Source organism: Sander lucioperca, chromosome 21 (genome assembly GCF_008315115.2).
Source record: "Sander lucioperca isolate FBNREF2018 chromosome 21, SLUC_FBN_1.2, whole genome shotgun sequence".
Taxonomy (NCBI): Eukaryota; Metazoa; Chordata; class Actinopteri; order Perciformes; family Percidae; genus Sander; species Sander lucioperca.
Genome location: NC_050193.1, coordinates 13,035,924 through 13,057,347, shown reverse-complemented (window position 1 = coordinate 13,057,347; position 21,424 = coordinate 13,035,924). Strand labels below are relative to the sequence as shown.

The window sequence follows — 21,424 nt, the reverse complement described above, 5'->3', positions numbered from 1 at the left end:
TTAAATGCACACAACTGAAACACGTTGGATGTCAGAGTTTTCCTGGAACAAATGCATGAAACCCTGTTCTTATTATCAGGACTCAAAATTTCAAATTTGAAAAAAAGGGGACATAAGATAATGTTTGTCGATCTCAAACCAAGCATACAAGGTGATTTAATAAACGAGAACCCATTTTTCTAATGATAATTATCTTGATAGCTTTTATATATAAACAGTAACACTATTCAATTATTTGTAATTATTTGATGCATTTAACAAAAACATCTGCCAAGTAAATAAATGTGTTCAAATGTTAGAGTGACTTACAGTAAAACATGCATAAAAATTACGTTAAAAATGTAAATAGAATCTGAATTCTAAGATACAGTAAGATTATTCTTACTGTAAGAATAACACAAATTACGTTAAGGAGCCGTAACATGAAAATATGTTTTGAGGAGAGATTTAACGAAGGACACTGTTCAATCAAAAAGGAGGAGTCAATGCAAAACTCAGATGTCTTCCACCTCTACTTATCTGAGTGCAGAGAGGAGGACAGAGAACAGTGGACACACAGTTTAACATGATGGACTATAGGACAGGACTGCTGTTTTTAACTATCTGCTGGGCAGGTGAAGATTTTCACTGATCTTAATTTAACATAGCTTTTATTTGTGTCATCAGCTTATTTCACTTGATGTTTTTTATCCTCTTGACAGGTGTTGATGGTCATGTTATGGTTGGGGTCGGCTGGCTGTGAGTCTTTGTTCTATTTTCTGTTTCCCAGTACCATTTTATTCCCACTGTCAGTTTCTATTTGTTTTGCCTCGTTCTGTGTCTCCTGTGTTGTTCCCCTCCTCCCGCCTGCTCCTGCCAGCTGATTACACGCACCTGTTCGTCATTCCACCATCACCCTTCCCGCTGCACACACCTGCCAGCCATCTACTATCAAGCCAGTATATGAACCCCGGATCCACTCATTGTCTTCGCTTGATCGTTGCTTCAGCCATTCTGGTGACACGCTACACAAGCTCTCTGAGAAAAACACTATACTTACCTGTCCTTGTCTGTCACTAACCTTTTGTCTCCTCTCTGCAGTCATCCTCTCCACTCGCTTCCCGTACCTCCAGTCAGCTGGCCTCACCGTTCGGTCCCCCTCTCACGGCTCTCCACCTCATCCTGCTCTGCTCCTGCTCTGCCCTGCCCTCGTTCCTGCTTCCAGCCACCCTCCACCTCGACTCCCCTCTTCCCCGGACTCCAGTGCCTCCTCTTCGGCCCCCTTGGTCCCGGTTCCCCTGCGCATCCCCGCTAGCTCCCTCACCATCCTAGCCCTACAGCCTCCCTCTGCATTCCCTCACCATCCTACCCTACAGCTTCCCCCTGCATTCCCTCACCATCCTAGCTCTACAGTCTCCCTCCGCATTCCCTCACCATCCTAGCTCTACAGTCTCCCTCCGCATTCCCTCACCATCCTAGCCCCACCGTTTCCCTCAGTATTCCCTCACTATCCTACTCCAGCCCCAGAGCCCCTTCTCCTGTCCCCGGCGTCCGCCTCCTCACTCCCTCCTCTTCCCTAACCTTTAATAAATCTTGTTTGTCTGCTGAGCCTAGCGTTTGGGTCCGTTCTGTCTTCACCCTCACAGGTCAGACTCTGACAGAATCTGAACCAGCGATTTAAAAGACCTGGAGAATCCCACAGATTGACCTGTACAACATCTGGATTCACATTTAGGAGCTACAGGATGCACTGGATCAGACAGGCTCCTGGAAAAGGACTGGAGTGGATTGCGAGTATCTACAGTACTAGCAGCTACTACTCCCAGTCAGTCCAGGGGAGATTCACCATCTCCAGAGATGACTCCAGCAGTAAAGTCTATCTGCAGATGAACAGTCTGAAGACCGAGGACACAGCAGTGTATTACTGTGCACGAGAGACACAATGAGAGACGATAATAGGAGAGTCATACAAAAACTACTTCCTCTATTTATAATCACCACTGGGATCATATAGTTGACTTAGTATTACTTTGTTGTGCCATACTGCTGATAAGTACACAAATACCACAAGTAAATGCTTGAAGATCATGCAAAAATCAACATTTTGGTAGCATTTAAAAATAAAAAGCTTCCACATAATTTTCAGATTGTACACAAGTTTTTTCATGAAATTGACAGAATGACAGAACCAATTTTACACTAAATCCTTTAATTCACACATTTTACAGCCATTAAAAGGAAGCATCAACAAACCAAAACCTTGTTGCCATTTTTTCTCTTTCAGTTTTAAAATAACTGTGACTTGAAAGATTGTTTTTGTCTGTTCATAGATCTTAGCAAAATCTTTTCCCATTATGAAAGAAGTTGTATCTGCAGATGAAAAGTCTGAAGACTGAAGTTGCTGTTTATTATTGTGCCCGATGGCCACAGAGTTGTTTGAGCAGCTGTACAAAATCCTACAGAACTTACTGGACTTATAGAGCACAACTGTCTGACATTCTTCATCTTTGAAGGTTAACCTTTACAAGTTGATAGTAAATGTTCACACCTTTTGATGATTCAGAATCAACTCCTTCATAAGGTGCAAAATCATGAAAATCACATAGAAATGATGGGTGGAATGATTTTTGTTGAAAACATATATATATATATATATATATATATATATATATATATATATATATATATGATATAAATGGAAATACATAAGGATAAAATGCTATTTGTTTTGTTTCAAATATCTAAAAGGTCAACAAAACATTCTGAGCTGTAATGATGAATAAAATAAATTCTAGTCCTCTAAACATCAGTTACAATAATGCATCTTCTGCTTTTGTTTACTGTCATGTTAGTGCTTGAGTGTATCCCAGCATGCATTGGATGGAAGAAAGGTAAGCAGGGATGTCACTACTCGATGTGAGTTGGGTGCAGATGTGAGTTGCGCGTGCTCAGATTTAAACGGTTTACTGGCTACCCGATGTGAGTTGAGTTTACGGCATAACACCAATGGATCCGGATCAGGCTGCAAGCAAGGTGGGCGCGGCTGTGTCATACTGAAATTTGTGAAATCCATAAAATAATAAACTTTTCTCCCCCCTCTTGATTTTTGCCCCAATGCCAGTGGCCTCCTCAATGACCCTCAGTAGGTCAAAGCTCTATTGACAATAAAGTACAAATTAATACATCAATAAATTCATGTTGTCTATGGGTACATAAAGCGGAGAAAGAAAGATTTCAGACAATTAAGAGGCAGCAGGTACAATTTTTATAGAGAAAACAACCGGTTATGGACTCCACTCCCATGACCCCTTATGCATGTTTACTCCACAAGACTCCAAAAACTGCAGGAAAACATGCTGAACCTCATTTAAAGTTAAAAGTTTAAAGCGTGTAGATGTCGCCGCGTCATTGTCCAAAGTGACGCGCAAAGTGACGCATGCGCAACTCACATCTGCACTCGACTCACATCGGGTAGTGACAAGGGAACAAGCACAGGGCTTCAATAACAAACATTTTTTTGGGTGTCACAAGTGAGTAATCTTTCTCTGTTTAAAAGTAGCTACCATTCCTGTTTTAAAACTCTAGAGGGCAGACAATGACTGACTTTAACACTTGTCCCAGTGACGTCCATATACAGGAACAAAAGACAGGGAAGAAAAGCAGTAGCCTACATGTTTCATTTAATTGTTTTCAGCGCCTAATGCTCCAGAGATTGATGTTCTCCTCATAATGATAATCTGTTACAAATTTTCTGCCATGAAATGGCCATAAACCATCACAATGACACATCCATGTGTGATGGGCACCACTGCTTCAATCAATCAGATGGCATGAATTATGCTTAAATTATTGTTGTGGTAATGTTGATAACCTAGTAATGTGTTTTAAAATAGCATTTAAAATGTACATACTTATATGGACGCTTCCTAGTCAATACAAATTAATTTTAGTTTCATCAAAGATATTCCAGTCCAGATGTTTCCTCCCTGTCAGGAGGAGTCAATGCAAAACTCAGATATCTTCACCTCTACTTATCTGAGTGCAGAGAGGAGGACAGAGAACAGTGGACACACAGTTTAACATGATGGACTATAGGACAGGACTGCTGCTTTTAACTCTCTGCTGGGCAGGTGAAGATTTTCACTGATCTTGATTTGAAGTTGTCTTTAAAACATTACCAAAATTAAAAGCAACTGATTATTTTCTTTATTTGACAGGTGTTGATGGTCAGACTCTGATAGAATCTGAACCAGCGGTTAAAAGACCTGGAGAATCCCACAGATTGACCTGTACAACATCTGGATTATCATTTAGTAGCTACTGGATGGCCTGGATCAGACAGGCTCCTGGAAAAGGACTGGAGTGGGTTGCTAATATCAGATATGACAGTGCTAGCATCTACTACTCTCAGTCAGTCCAAGGCCGGTTTACCATCTCCAGAGACAACAGCAGAGAGCAGCTGTATCTGCAGATGAACAGTCTGAAGACTGAAGATTCTGCTGTTTATTATTGTGCTCGAGACCCACAGTGACTGGAGTTGGTTGAGCAGCTGTACAAAATCGTACAGTACTCATTCTTTCAGGCTGGTAGTGCACAAGTTTGAAATATTTTTTATATAATGTATATATTTAAACATTTTATATTACAGTTTTGTTGTTTTCAGGTTGTTAAGTTGTTTTATATTCTGTAATTTTATTTTCATATATGTTTTTATTATAAATTAATAATCCTCCCTGTATTATACAAAAACTTGAAAACACATTAAAAACACAATAAAGATCACTCATTGATACAAGGTCCAAAGACAGCCCAACAATCTGGTTGCTGAAATTAAACTTTTACAAATACTTTATATTTCTACAAAGTAAGACATAATTATTATACAGTTCTACAAATTGTACTGTCTGTAAATGATATGATGTGGAATCTATGAGACTGAAAAATAATGTTACTGTTTCTTTTATAAAATCACTAGAGGACAGTCAGTGTCTAGTTTCTCTCTCCTCTGTTACTAAAAGGAGAAACTCAGATCTGCTGTTCTCATTGATCTTAACTGACTGATACTCAAACTCTGAAATGATTCATATTGCTCTGTAATAAAATCAATAGGTAAATAAGAATATGTCACTCTTTTCATCACATACTGTAATTTCATTAAAATTATTTCTAAGAGAAAACAGCTGAAAGTGGAGATGAGTGATGGCAGCATTTAACGTTATTGTTTAGAGTGAATTTACTTGTATCATGTATGGAGATAACTATTTTATATAAAAAAGATGATTAATGTTTAAAGATAGAATAATAATATATTCATTAAGGTATTATTGTTGTGTATTAACAAATGAAAGTCTAGAAAATAAGTGGAGACAATATTGACAGTTTAATGCAATAAAGTTATCTGTACCTAGATATGAAGAAATAAAAAATGACACGCATATTTTCACTCTGCAGATATAATAACACTGAACAAACTCTTCTATTGACTCCAGTTAGACCAACATTGATGCTTCATATGTTTGATTTTATGCAAACTCAGTGACCTTCCTTGTTTCTCAGCTATAAAAACATCACATCAGGCTGTCAGTGGAGTTCACAGCACGTCAGTTTCAACATAAACCATGTTCTCTGTAGCTCTGCTGCTGCTGCTGGCTGCTGGATGTGAGTCTCTCTGGATTTGTTAAAGTCAACAGTTCTTCTTTTGCAGTATAACTTGATCATTTGTTACAAAACATTTTCTTTTTTAACAGGTATGAAGTGTGAACAGTTGACCCAGCCAGCCTCTGTGACTGTGCAGCCAGGTCAACGTCTGACCATCACCTGTCAGGTCTCTTATTCTCTTAGTGGCTACTACACAGCTTGGATCAGACAGCCTGCAGGGAAAGGATTGGAGTTGATTGGAATGAAACATACTTCAGCTTCATACTACAAAGATTCACTAAAGAACAAGTTCAGTATCGACTTAGAGACTTCCAGCAACACAGTGACTCTAAATGGACAGAATGTGCAGCCTGAAGACACTGCTGTGTATTACTGTGCCAGAGAGCCACAGTAACACAAACCATCAGTAGACCTGAACAAAAACCCCTCAGAGCCTGAACACTTGTAACATGAAGCCACCAGAGGAGGAGCCCTCAGACCACTAATGGTTTCAACACCAGCTCTCTGTTACAGTAAAGAGAGAAACAGTCTTAGGTTCTTAATTAAATGTAACATTAACAGTACAATCAATCAATTTAAATACTCTGACATAACAATCAGTGATACATCATTGAATATAACCTTTCAAGTGATGGATTACATTCAGTGATTTGACTACAGTTTAAATGAATCATATATCTTCTATCATATCATTATTTACTTTTCATTAACAATCAAACATATGTTTGTCAGAGATTCAGGTTTCACCTTCTCTTTATGTGAGAACACCTGAACATTTCATCTTCATTTTGATTTATTCAAATATACTTTAGTCAGCTGATTAACTATCATCAATATGTAAATCAGCCTCCTTGTGTGTAGCCTCATAAAGAAGTGAAGTGTGTGTGTGTCAGTGAGAGACAGAAGAGCTCACATCAGTTCAGCTTCAACATCAACATGTTCTCTGTAGCTCTGATACTGCTGCTGGCTGCTGGATCCTGTGAGGAGCTTTCAGTGGATTCACTCTAATACACACATTAGAAACACTGAATAGTCAGATGAATGATGGAGATAATGTTGATTTGTGTTTCCACAGGTGTGAACAGTATTGATCTCATCCAGACAGACTCAATGGTTGTGCAGCCTGGACAGTCTCTGACCATCAGCTGTCAGGTCTCTGGTTATTCTTTGACTGATAACAGCTATGCAACAGGTTGGATCAGACAGAGTGAAGGAAAACCAATGGACTGGATTTCCCATCAGTGGGAAGGAGGTAGCCTTCGTCGAAATAATGCTCTGAAGAACAAGTTCAGCTACAGCAGAGACACTTCTGCTCTAACAGTGACTCTAAAAGGACAGATTTTGCAGCCTGAGGACACAGCTGTGTATTACTGTGTACGTTACCCCACTGTGATACAAATCACCAACAGACCTGCACAAATACCCAGCAACCAGCAAGACTCAACCACACACACATGTTTTAAATTACATTACATTACATGAATAAAGACAGCACTCTTTGCAGCGTTAATAAACATGAATGGTTATGGATTTAATTTTTTCTATCCTATGCAATGCAATGGAATAGAAAATAACATCTAATAACTAATTTTAAACAGCAGCTCTATATCTTCACAAATAGGATGTAAATTTCCCTTCTGGTATTCGGCCTAGATGAAAAAAGCCAGAAAACTGGGACAGTTTGATATATTTCTGAAACACTCAGATCAGAGTACTGAATGACAGTACTTCTCCCAGAATGGAAAATACCATTATCTGGAGTTTGTTAATTGTAGTTACTATTCATGGTGAGAAAAAAATAATTCTGCTTTACTTCTTTAGTAAATGTCCAACCTGTGATTTACAAGTTTGTTGGATGATTATCCCAATTTCTTTACTTACAGGAGTTTGTAGTGAGCTCAAACTGGACCAGTCTTCCTCTGAGGTGAAAAGACCTGGAGAGACAGTGAAGATGTCATGTATCATATCTGGTTATAGCATGACAAGCTACAATATTCACTGGATACGACAGAGACCAGGAGAAGCTGGTCAGCTGGAACAGCTGCACAAAAACCTCCACACACAACTAACAGCAATGTGATCTTAATGCCATCTGAGTCCCCCCCCCATTACAAAGCACTTTGATATATTAACATTATATTTCTATATATTTTACATTATACTCATGAGTAAATATTTATTCTCTTTATGATGTTACATCACTTAAAGGAACATGCCGACTTATTGGGAATTTAGCTTATTCACCGTAACCCCCAGAGTTAGACAAGTCCATACATACCCTTCTCATCTCCGTGCGTGCTGTAAGGCTGTCTGACGGCTCCAGAGGCAGCAGCCCATCACAGTACATGCAGGTGAATGGTTCCAGCAATCCCACTGCTCCCAATAAGTGACAAAATAACGCCAACATGTTCCTATTTACATGTTGTGATTTGTAGAGTCACAGCGTGTACAAAAAACAACGTAACATGAGACACAGCCATCTTCTAACCATAAACAAACCGGGAACTATATTCTCAGACAGGTTTGCTGCAAAGCAAATCATTCCGCCCAAGTACTATATTCTTCCGCCTGAGAATATAGTTCCCGGTTTGTTTATGGTTAGAAGATGGCTGTGTCTGATGTTACGTTGTTTGTTGTACACGCTGTGACTCTACAAATCACAACATGTAAATAGGAAAATGTTGGCGTTATTTTGTCACTTATTGGGAGCAGTAGGATTGCTGGAACCATTCACCTACATGTACTGTGCTGGCCTGATGCCGCTGGAGCCGTCAGACAGCCTTACAGCACGCACGAAGATGAGAAGGGTACGTATGGACTTGTCTAACTCTGGGGGTTACGGTGAATAAGCTAAATTCCCAATAAGTCGGCGTGTTCCTTTAAAGTATTAGACAATGACAATAACGTAATTCTCAAAAATGATAGTAGATGTTGATCTGAATGAAATTGTAAATGATTGTAAATACTCCATGTGCTGCCTATTGTTTTCAAAATGCCTAATGAGAAACAGAGCCTTGATAACAAGATTAATTATGAATTAACACATTTGAATAAACCTTGTATGTTAATGTGTCAAAGTTAATTTGTGTATCATTCGAATAAATTTGGTTGTGGTGTTAATACTGAAACATTTTACACAAATTAAAACATGTCAGACAAAGGTAAAAACAGCTGACTTGGAGGGTTGACTCTGACTCAGTTTCATTAAATATCTCCAGTCCAGATGTTTCCTCCCTGTGAGGAGGAGTTAATGCAAAACTCAGATATCTTCCACCTCTACTTATCTGACTGCAGAGAGGAGGACAGAGAACAGTGGACACACAGTTTAACATGATGGACTATAGGACAGGACTGCTGCTTTTAATTATCTGCTGGGCAGGTGAAGATTTTCACTGATCTTAATTAAACAAAGTTTTGAATTGTGTAACATCTAAATTCATGTGATGTTTTTTTATATCTTAACAGGTGTTGATGGTCAGACTCTGACAGAATCTGAACCAGCGATTAAAAGACCTGGAGAATCCCACAGATTGACCTGTACAGCATCTGGATTCACATTTAGTAGCTACTGGATGCACTGGATCAGACAGGCTCCTGGAAAAGGACTGGAGTGGATTGCGAGTATCTACAGTACTAACATCTACTACTCTCAGTCAGTTCAGGGCCGGTTTACCATCTCCAGAGACAACAGCAGACAGCAGCTGTATCTGCAGATGAACAGTCTGAAGACTGAAGATTCTGCTGTTTATTATTGTGCTCGAGACCCACAGTGACTGGAGTTGGTTGAGCAGCTGTACAAAAATCCTAAAGTATTCTTACTGGGCTGATGAAGCCAAATATTGAAGATAATATATGAATGTAATATTTATATCATATATTTTATACATTATATTTTTAATATTACTACTTTTTAATAATTCTACGTTTTTTCCATTTTTAGATAATAAATTACCCTTTGTCTCTGCATTATAAAATGTCCCATTTTCCTGAGAAATATTTTTACTTAACATGAAACACACATGATGTGGTCCTGATGGCATCATCAGCCTGTTACCTTCAGCACTCACTGGATCGGTTCGCAGCCAAGTGTGAAGTGGCTGGGATGAGGATCAGCACCTCTAAATCTGAGGCCATGGTTCTCAGCAGGAAACCGATGGAGTGCCTTCTCCAGGTAGGGAATGAGTCCTTACCCCAAGTGAAGGAGTTCAAATACCTTGGTGTCTTGTTCGCAAGTGAGGTGACAATGGGGCGGGAGATTGGTCGGAGAATCGGTGCAGCGGGGCGGTATTACATTCAATTTATTGCACCGTTGTGACAAAAAGAGAGCTGAGCCAGAAGGCAAAGCTCTCGATCTACCGGTCAGTATTCATTCCTACCCTCACCTATGGTCATGAAGGCTAGGTAATGACTGAAAGAACGAGATCCAGGGTACAACCGGCCGAAATGGGTTTCCTCAGGACGGTGGCTGGCGTCTCCCTTAGAGATAGGGTGAGAAGACATCCGTGGAACTCGGAGTAAAGCCGCTGCTCCCTCGCGTTGAAAGGAGCCAGTTGAGGTGGTTTTGGGCATCTGGTAAGGATGCCCCCTGGGCGCCTCCCTAGGGAGGTGTTCCAGGCACGTCCAGCTGGGAGGAGGCCTCGGGGAAGACCCAGGACTAGGTGGAGGGATTATAACTCCAACCTGGCCTGGGAACACCTCGGGATCCTCCAGTCAGAGCTGGTTAATGTGGCTCGGGAAAGGGAAGTTTGGGGTCCCCTGCTGGAGCTAATCCCCCCACGACACGACCCCAGATTAGCGGAAAAAGATGGATGGGTGGATGGATGGATGAAACACACAAAAATACAATAAAAATTACTTGTTGCTAAAAGTGCCAAAAACATCACAACGATTAAATTAAACTACTTCAACTCCTGCAGTAAGAAACATTTCTTGTCTTTCCTCATCCTCCCTGGGCTGATAAACTCTGCACTGTCTCACATGACTAATGTCCTCAGGTCAAGTCATTCAAAATGAGACAACACAGACATTTGAGTATGATTGTTGTATGACTGGCTTTGAAGAATTCTGAATAAAAACAAGTAAAAATCATGCTGCATGATATTTGATATATGATTTTAATTCTGACATAACCACACACATATGAAGGTAAAATGTGTTGTTTATTACAGAAGAGTAACTTATAAATTGATGAACTACAGTAGTTTTCATCTTTGTTAAAGGATTTAGTTTTTTGCATTTTGTCAGGTTTCAGTTCCTGAGCAGCTGTTTTCCTCTAAAAGGCTCCAAGTTTCTCTGTATGTCTGTTTCTTTAAACATCTGCAAACACTGAAACCATTAAAAGTCTTTTATTAAAACATGCAAAATATATTACTATTCACATGATTCTGGCTGCTGTCAATGTCTTTATGTTTGCACCAAATATAGTCAGTAAGCAAATATATGAAAAAATAAATGCAGGTAGCAGCTACTACACAGCTTGGATCAGACAGCATGTAGGGAAAGGACTGGAGTGATTGTACATGGTGGTGTTGCATCCACCAAACTACAAAGATTCACTGAAGAACAAGTTCAGTATTGAATTAAGACTCTCCCAGTGACTCATCAGTAGACCTGAACAAAAACCCCTCAGAGCCTGAACACTTGTAACATGAAGCCACCAGAGGAGGAGCCCTCAGACCACTAATGGTTTCAACACCAGCTCACTGTTACAATAACAATCTAAAATGTGTTTGTCAGAGAACCAATTTCCACAATTCCACCACTACTCCTAGTCTTGTCAAGAGAACCATCTGGAAGGGCTTTGAAACTGAACTTGCCATTCAAAACTCTTTTCTTTATCCATTTTTGTTCAAGGGTTGTTTCTGCTAGCCACCCACAACATTACTGTGCATCGCTTCCTGGTTTCCCAAAATTAAAGAGCGTCCCGAGGCCCAAATCATAAAACGTGCGTGCATTAATCCTACATCAAAAACAACTAGTGGTGTTAAAAGTGTTTGCATTCACTCTTTATTATGGCGTTAATTTTGACAGCCCTAGTTTAAATACTTACTACATCAGGTTAAAAATGTGAAACAAAGTCAAAATAGTAAGAGATAAGGTGAGATGATTTGTGAAAACACAAAATACAGTTAGGAGAAAGCCAAAAAAGGAGGAGTCAATGCAAAACTCAGATATCTTCCACCTCTACTTATCTGACTGCAGAGAGGAGGACAGAGAACAGTGGACACACAGTTTAACATGATGGACTATAGGACAGGACTGCTGCTTTTAACTATCTGCTGGGCAGGTGAAGATTTTCACTGATCTTGATTTGACATTCCCATTTGTATTACTGACATATTTCACATGAAGATTTTCTCTGATCTTTGTACCAAGGTAATGCATGACATGCTTATCTTTTTTGGTTTGACAGGTGTTGATGGTCAGACTCTGACAGAATCTGAACCAGCGGTTAAAAGACCTGGAGAATCCCACAGATTGACCTGTACAACATCTGGATTGTCATTCAGTAGCAACTGGATGGCCTGGATCAGACAGGCTCCTGGAAAAGGACTGGAGTGGGTTGCTACTATCAGTGATTCCAGTAGCTACATTTACTACTCTCAGTCAGTCCAAGGCCGGTTTACCATCTCCAGAGACAACAGCAGAGAGCAGCTGTATCTGCAGATGAACAGTCTGAAGACTGAAGATTCTGCTGTTTATTATTGTGCTCGACACCCACAGTGACTGGAGTTGGTTGAGCAGCTGTACAAAATCCTGCAGTACTCATTCTTTCAGGCTGGTAGTGCACAAGCATGACGTATTTTTCTTAACATTTATGTATTTATTTATTTATTTTTATATTAGCTTTTGTTGTTTTGAGGTTGTTGATTTGTTTTATATGATGTGATTTACATGAAATGTTTTTAAAATAAAGTAATAATCCTCCCTGCATTATACACATCCCTGAAAACATTAAAAACTCATTGATAAAAGGTCCAAAGACAGCCCAACAATCTGGTTGCTGAAATTAAACTACTACAAATACTTTACATCTCTACAAAGTAAGACTCAATACTGTCTGTAAATGATATGATGTGGAATCTATGAGATAAAAAATAATGTTACTGTTTCTTTTATAAAATCACTAGAGGACAGTCAGTGTCTAGTTTCTCTCTCCTCTGTTACTAAAAGGAGAAACTCAGATCTGCTGTTCTCATTGATCTTAACTGACTGATACTCAAACTCTGAAATGATTCATATTGCTCTGTAATAAAATCAATAGGTAAATAAGAATATGTCACTCTTTTCATCACATACTGTAATTTCATTAAAATCATTTCTAAGAGAAAACAACTGAAAGTGGAGATCAGTGATGACAGAATTTAACGTTATGTTTACATAAAAAGGGAATTGACTTGTACCATGTATGGAGATAACTATTTTATATTAAATGATTTTTAATGTTTGAAGAAAGTCTGGAAAATATGTGGAAATAATATTGACAGTTTAAAGTTATCTGTATCTGGATACGAAGAAAACAAAAAATCCAGACATATATTTTCACTCTGCAGATATAATAACACTGAACAAACTCTTCTATTGACTCCAGTTAGACCAACATTGATGCTTCATATGTTTGATTTTATGCAAACTCAGTGACCTTCCTTGTTTCTCAGCTATAAAAACATCACATCAGGCTGTCAGTGGAGTTCACAGCACGTCAGTTTCAACATAAACCATGTTCTCTGTAGCTCATGACATCACCTGTCAGGTCTCTTATTCTCTTGGCTCCTTCACAGCTTGGATCAGACAGCCTGCAGGGAAAGGACTGGAGTGGATTGGAATGAAACATACTGGAGCTTCATACTACAAAGATTCACTAAAGAACAAGTTCAGTATCGACTTAGAGACTTCCAGCAAGACAGTGACTCTAAATGGACAGAATGTGCAGCCTGAAGACACTGCTGTGTATTACTGTGCCAGATACACACACTGGTTAAAGTTACCAAAGGAGCTATACAAAAACCTTAGAGAATGCATTTTTTTTTTTTAACAAAGACCAACAGGAGGCAGTAGGAGACCTAAACTAATAATGGCAGTAAGAGAATAAAACAAAGAGGCACACAATGACAGCAGCGGATGATTTTTGACTTCCTGTTTTATTTCTACCAGCAATGTAATGATGATGTAATGTAATGACTGAATTATAGTTTGATTGAGACTGTTGAAGTATGAATGTATTTTACTCTGTTATAAGGTTTGTAAAGAATATAAATATTCAATTTAACATATTGTGAGAAATAATAATCACACACTGTGTAATACAGTGTGTAAAACTGGGTAGCACTTGTTGTCAGTCATACACATTTGAATGATCAAAATGACGAAAAGTTTCCCAAGTATAATTTATTGGGCTTTTACATGCTGACACTATTTAGATTATGGAAACAACAGAATATCTCAACATATATATGTGGACGACACAAATGTCCATAACGAACAGCCAATTAGTGATTGAACAAATCAATTATTTGATGTGCAAAATAAATGCCCAAGACAACTTTACATAAATAACTACTACAAATATAAATAAATACATATCTAAAACATTTTGTTTTGGTGCCAAATAACAATTAAAGAACAATGTTCACCTTGAATCACTTAAGGAAAGAATGCCAATCCAAGAACAGTCTGACTTATGGACTCAGAGAAAATATTTAACACCCACATTAAGACAATCTCAACATCAGCCAACTATCACGTCAACAGAATAGTTAATAGACATTTTGTGCTTGTTTGAAAATCAGATGAGAAAATCAATGTACTTCCAATATGTGTCTGTATTACACTTTCTTTCCTTTAATAAAATAAATGGTCATAATAGTCTTGACTAAGTGTTACAGGACAGTCCATCCTTCTTTTATAGCCTGTCAGTGTTCTTCTCTATGCAAAGTGAACTTCCTCACAGTCTGCTATAAAGATTTGATATCTTGCTGTCAGTTGCAGCAGAAGAAGAGAAGCTCCCATCAGTTCACCTTCAACATCAACATGTTCTCTGTAGCTCTGATACTGCTGCTGGCTGCTGGATCCTGTGAGGAGCTTTCAGTGGATTCACTCTAATACACACATTAGAAACACTGAATAGTCAGATGAATGATGGAGATAATGTTGATTTGTGTTTCCACAGGTGTGAACAGTATTGATCTCATCCAGAAAGACTCAATGGTTGTGCAGCCTGGACAGTCTCTGACCATCAGCTGTCAGGTCTCTGGTTATTCTTTGACTGATGACAGCTATGCAACAGGTTGGATCAGACAGAGTGAAGGAAAACCAATGGACTGGATTTGCCATTGGTGAGGTAAAGGTGGCTTTAACCAAAATAATGCTCTGAAGAACAAGTTCCTTTACCACACACACGTCTTCTAGCTCAGTGGAGTGGAGTGAATCTGCAGCCTGAGGACACAGCTGTGTATTACTGTGTGTGTGTGTGTGTGTGTAAGCTACACAGTGATACAAACCACCAACAGACCTGCTCAAATACCCAGCAACCAGCATGTGACTCAAACACAAATTTACATGAGATTGCTATGGATAAATGTAATGTAACCATTAATTCTTGAGTTCAACTTAACATGTACCATACAAACTGCCTTTTTTCATCATTAAATGATAGAACGGTAACACTTTATAATAATGGGACTGGAAATCTGACTGTGACCCATCAAATACAAATATTGTCAAGTAGTAAGTTAGTATAAAGTAAAATTCATAAATATCCTATTTGGGTGAGCATTGTTCTCAGGCATTACTGTTTAAGTGCCTTATGTTGTTGTGAATACAGCAACCATAAAAATGCATCTGCAGTATACTGTATTTTGTGTCAATGTAGTGACCTCAGTATTATTTTACCAACCCACTCCTTCAATTCTTGATACATTTAATTTTATGCCACCATTAATTATATCTTATTTGTCAATGTTAAAGATGGAACAGGTCAGCACTTTATTTGAAGGGACACAAACATGATGAAGTAATGGATGATGCATTTTTATTTAACAATGATTACAACACTACATGTTTTCTGAATATATGTACACTGCTGTGACTGGTCAGTTCTTTGAAGAAGACATGAACATCATTAATAAATCAGAAATCTTGATGATTCAAATACCTTAATTGATGCATTAATTAACGTATTGTTCCTGCATTAAGTCATGCATGATATACTATTAATCTTTGTACATTACTGAAGTACTACATGAGTTAATTCATGATTTTTCATGCATGAAGTCATGCACAATTCATGTATCATAATTATAAAGTGTAACCGATAGAACAAGACAAAACAAAGTGTTCTTGTCTCTGAATGTGATATTGTATCTAACATAGAATGACAAGAAACTATAATTAAAAAATGAACAAATTATAAATTATACAAACTATAACAGAGTGCTGGTTTAGGAGCCACTCCCTCCCCATTATGTCCTGATGCAAATCTTCAGTGTGGGCAGTGTACTTCTGTCCTGCTGACTGCTCTTGTACTTTGTGTGGAGCATCAGATGTCACATCTCCAGCCTCAGGATGATGAACACACTCACTCTTCTGCTGGTTGCTCTCTCTCTGCCCTGTGAGTTCTCTTGCTTCTTGCTGTGTTTTCTTTTCTCAGACAACATGGACTGATGGTCAGTCAGTGACAGCAGAAAACTTCCCAGGTGACTGTCTCACTTTCTTCTGTGGTTCTTCTCTCCTTTCATTTCATCAGGTTGTACAGGTCAGAGTATGGAGTCCATTCCTTCCAGTTCAGTAGTGAAAAAGCCTGGGGAGACTCTCAGTCTCTCCTGCAGGGGATCTGGCTTCACATTTAGCTGCTGTGTTATGAGCTGGATCAGACAACCTGCAGGAGAAGGAATGAAATGGATAGGGAGAGGCTTCTCTGCTTCAAGCAGAAACACTTATTCCAGCAGTGTGCAGGGCCGTGTAGAAATCAGTAGAGATGACAGCAACAGCATGGTGTATCTGAGACTGTCCAACTTAAAGCCAGAGGACTCTGCTGTGTATTACTGTGCAAAACACACAGTGGTTAAAGGAAGCAGAGAGGCTTGAGAAAAACCTCATACAATTTATTTTCAAGAATACCTCCAGGTGGCAGTAGAAGATAAGACGTCACATGACACTAGGGAGAATGTCACAGTGTCTCTAAACCAAACACACACGCAAACATACATGCACATTATAAAAAGCAACAGCTGCTGTTGTGGTGTGTGACTTCCTGTTTACAAAACAGTAAATTAAACGTGCTTTTACAATAATGGTTAATAATGTTTCTATTTTTGTTATCGAGCTGCAAGTGTTGCATGATATATCCAGTAAATGGATGGCCCATCAAATACTGCTGAGCAGAATATATGAATACATTACATTTGGTTATGAACAAAATGTGACAGTTGAATAACTTGAAAATCATCATCATCATAATTTGAATAAAAAAATCATAATCATAATCATAATGTAAAATTATGATTTTTTTCCCCAAGAGATGTGTTGTGTTTCTCTTATAGGAGGAGGAGTCAATGCAAATCTCTGACCTCTTCCATCTCTACATATGTGTTGCAGAGTGAAGGACAGACACTAAATCACTGACATACACGCTGTAGACTGGACAGAGACAACTGGCTTTAACAATGATCACACCTGATTATTTGGTTGTTTTTCTCATCCTGTCATTTAACTGGGCAGGTAAGAACAATAGATGTTTTTCTGATAAACCTCCTGGTACAAAGACAACATGGCTGCATTACAGTAAATAATGAGCTGTTTAAATGTCTGTAGGTACTGAGGGTCAAACACTGACTGAGTCTGAACCAGTGGTTAAAAGACCTGGAGAATCCCACAGACTGACCTGCACAACATCTGGCTTCACACTCAGCAGCTACCCTATGAACTGTGTCAGACAGGCTGCAGGAAAAGGACTGGAATGGATCGCTTACATCAGCAGTGGCAGTGGTATCTGCTACTCTCAGTCAGTCAAAGGCCGGTTTACCATCTCCAGAGAAAACAGCAGACAGCAGGTGTATCTGCAGATGAACAGTCTGAAGACTGAAGATTCTGCTGTTTATTATTGTGCTCGAGACCCACAGTGACACAGGAAGGAGCAATCAATCAAATCAATCAAGCTTTATTTGTCATTGAAAAAAATACAGTGTATTAAAACAACAAAATTCAGGGTGCCGCTCCAGATCAGTGCTTTTAAAAAGATAAATAATAAAATATGTAAATATGTAGAGACCAGACAAACAGACAACCGCCCCCCCCGTTCCCTACATACATTTCACTCTCTCTTTTTCTCTCTCCCACACACACTCACCCACCCACCCACATATACAGCACATGTATCTTGGGATACAGACAGTTGACTGACACCATCCCATCCCTCCCAGACAATACACACCCTCCCTCACATATGTGTAAAATAGCAACAGGCTTCAGCATAAAAACGTTCACAGTTGCCAGGGGTAGTGTGGTTGGTCATAACAGGGGATAGTAGATGGGTTAAGGTGGAAAATGGCCATTGTTTTACAGGGTTTTTGTTTGTTCAGTGAACGTATGGCCCAGGGGAAAAAGCTGTTTGTTAATCTGGCGGTGCGTGCTTTCAGGGGGAGCAGTCAGATGTGTAAAGTGTGTACAGGAGTGGGCTCAACACACAGCCTTGGGGGGATCCAATGCTGAGTGTAAGGGGGGAGGAGAGATGGTGGCCGAGTCTTACTTGTTGAGGTCTGTTTGAGAGGAAATCTTTTATCCAAGCGCAGGTGGAGGGGGGGAGGTGTAAACCCAAGAGTTTTTTAATCAAAATGTCCGGGATTGTTGTATTGAAGGCTGAGCTAAAGTCTATGAAGAGCAGTCTAACATAGCTACCTGGGTGTTCGAGGTGGCTCAGCGTTGAGTGGAGCGTGATGCCGATGGCATCCTCAGTGGAACGGTTTGCCCTATAGGCAAACTGGTGAGGGTCAAACGATGGTGGGAGGCAGGCCTTGATGTGCTGGGCAACCAGCCATTCCAGGTATTTCATTACCACAGATGTGAGTGCGATGGGCCTAAAATCGTTCAGACTTTTATGAGCTGATGTTTTCGGGAACTGGGATGATGATGGCGGATTTCCAGCAGGATGGAACGATGAATTGGGTCAAGGAGATGTTGAAAATCTCAGTGAGAATCCCCGTTAGTTGATCGCTGTACAAAAACTTAACATGTCAAAACAAGTCAAATCTTTGCTTTCTTCTTTTCTTATTCACATCATAAGCTTCAGTTCAACATCATCAACACATTCAGAGAAATAGTCTCAATAAAACTGCTCCATTCACACATGTTTTATTGCAGATCCCCAATATATAGTTGAAGCAGACAATAACTATTCTGTTAATCTGTTAATTCTGTTGTAAATATAAATCTATTTCTCTGACATGTTTGACTTGTGTTAGACAATTTGTGATTAAAAACAAATGGAATTTAAGTTTGTTTTAAGTTTGTAATAATAGCTAAATTTTCTTTCATGTGTCAAAAATATATTTCATAACACAATTCCAACCTATCACTTGTGACAGGACAGTCCATCCTTCTTTTATAGCCTGTCAGTGTCCTTCTCTATGCAAAGTGAACTTCCTCACAGTCTGCTATAAAGACTTGATCTCATGCTGTCAGTTGCAGCAGAAGAAGAGAAGCTCCCATCAGATCACCTTCAATAGCAACCATGTTCTCTGTAGCTCTGCTGCTGCTGCTGGCTGCTGGATCCTGTGAGTCTCACTGAGGCAGAGACACTGACAGTATGATCACAGCACACTGTTCACTGCTATTACACTGATTCAATACTCATCATGTTTGTCTTTAACAGGTGTGAAGTGTGAACAGTTGACCCAGCCAGCCTCTGTGACTGTGCAGCCAGGTCAACGTCTGACCATCACCTGTCAGGTCTCTTATTCTGTTGGTAGCTACTACACAGCTTGGATCAGACAGCCTGCAGGGAAAGGACTGGAGTGGATTGGAAGTGGACGTGTTGGATACACAACATACTACAAAGATTCATTGAAGAACAAGTTCAGTATCAGCTTGGACTCTTCCAGCAACACAGTGACTCTAAATGGACAGAATGTGCAGCCTGAAGACACTGCTGTGTATTACTGTGCCAGACACCCACAGTAACACAAACCATCAGTAGACCTGAACAAAAACCCCTCAGAGCCTGAACACTTGTAACATGAAGCCACCAGAGGAGGAGCCCTCAGACCACTAATGGTTTCAACTCCAGCACACAGCCTGCACTCTTGCTTGAGTTTAAATACTTTGGGGTTTTAATCACTGATCATTGTCTCTTCTCCCACAACAAAAACTGAATTACATGTTTACATTGTTAAATGCACACAACTGAAACACGTTGGATGTCAGAGTTTTCCTGGAACAAATGCATGAAACCCTGTTCTTATTATCAGGACTCAAAATCTCAAATTTAAAAAAAAGGAGACATAAGATAATGTTTGTCGATCTCAAACCAAGCATACAAGGTGATTTAATAAACGAAGACCCATTTTCCTAATGATAATTATCTTGATAATTATATATGTAAACAGTAACACTATTACATTATTTGTAATTATTTGTTGCATTTAACAAAAACATCTGCCAAGTAAATAAATGTGTTCAAATGTTAGAGCGACTTACAGTAAAACATGGATAATAATGACGTTACATTAAAAATGTAAATAGAATCTGAATTCTAAGATACAGTAAGATTATTCTTACTGTAAGAATAACACAAAATATGTTAAGGGGAAAGCCGTAACATGAAAATATGTTTTGAGGAGAGATCGAACACAGGACACTGTTCAATCAAAAAGGAGGAGTTAATGCAAATCTCAGATATCTTCCACCTCTACTTATCTGAGTGCAGAGAGGAGGACAGAGAACAGTGGACACACAGTTTAACATGATGGACTATAGGACAGGACTGCTGCTTTTAACTCTCTGCTGGGCAGGTGAAGACTTTTACCACCTTTCTTTTGAGGCTAATTTAGTTGTAAAAATATGTATATATCTTGGTATGTTTGGCTCTGTTCTGATCAAACTGCTTTTCTCTCCAGGTGTTTGCAGTCAGACTCTGACTGAGTCTGAACCAGTGGTAAAGCGCCCTGGAGAATCCCACAAACTGACCTGTACATATGCAGGAATATCAGATGATAACGCTTATATCGCTTGGATCAGACAAGCTGAAGGAAAAGGACTGGAGTGGGTTGCCTACATTTCTGCTCCAAGTGGAAGCACTAAAGCTTATTCAACATCGGTCCAGAATCGCTTCACCATATCCAGAGACAACAACGTGGACCAGGTGTATCTGCAGATGAACAGCCTGAAGACTGAAGACTCTGCTGTTTATTATTGTGCTCGAGAGCCACAGTGACACAGGAAGCCACAGAGCTGTACACAAACCACTGCAGATGTCACTGTGACAGTCACTGATAGAAAGTGCAAGTTTAAATACCCCATAATTCACAGTATTTGATGTATTTCCCCACACTATGCTTTTGTCACAACTTGCCCTAAACAGAAACAAAAAGTGGAGTTCACACACCATCAGGATTATTATCTCTTATATGAGGCTGAGCTGTAAGAACAATAACAAAAAAATGATCTGAGTCTTTCCTGACCTCTCACTACTGATGGCTTGCCAACAGGTCCAAATAAAAAAAAAAAAAAAAAACATTCATCATTGCTTTGATGTTAACATTTTTATTTATCAATTTTACAACAGTGTTCATTT

The 21,424-nt window shown here is 39.2% G+C and overlaps 1 long non-coding RNA gene and 6 gene segments (V, D, J or C); 6 read left to right on the top strand and 1 right to left on the bottom strand.

Annotated features, from left to right (window-relative positions):
- The first annotated feature begins 516 nt into the window (after positions 1 to 516).
- On the top strand, positions 517 to 21,374 carry LOC118494194. The segment is given in 2 exon segments: positions 517 to 614; positions 20,748 to 21,374. Coding segments are annotated over 2 exon segments (366 nt in total).
- On the top strand, positions 3,978 to 4,541 carry LOC116051888. The segment is given in 2 exon segments: positions 3,978 to 4,109; positions 4,197 to 4,541. Coding segments are annotated over 2 exon segments (363 nt in total).
- Positions 5,439 to 6,071, top strand: LOC116051924. The segment is given in 2 exon segments: positions 5,439 to 5,637; positions 5,727 to 6,071. Coding segments are annotated over 2 exon segments (345 nt in total).
- On the top strand, positions 8,968 to 9,453 carry LOC116051904. The segment is given in 2 exon segments: positions 8,968 to 9,016; positions 9,103 to 9,453. Coding segments are annotated over 2 exon segments (357 nt in total).
- Positions 9,241 to 12,327, bottom strand: LOC116051932. Its single transcript, XR_004105457.2, has 3 exons — positions 12,229 to 12,327; positions 12,025 to 12,032; positions 9,241 to 9,270 (listed from the first exon to the last, which is right to left on the bottom strand). It is a non-coding gene; the product is annotated as an uncharacterized LOC116051932 (long non-coding RNA).
- Positions 11,820 to 12,391, top strand: LOC116051866. The segment is given in 2 exon segments: positions 11,820 to 11,923; positions 12,050 to 12,391. Coding segments are annotated over 2 exon segments (363 nt in total).
- LOC116051908 lies at positions 19,325 to 19,812 on the top strand. The segment is given in 2 exon segments: positions 19,325 to 19,406; positions 19,505 to 19,812. Coding segments are annotated over 2 exon segments (351 nt in total).
- Positions 21,375 to 21,424: the final 50 nt, after the last annotated feature.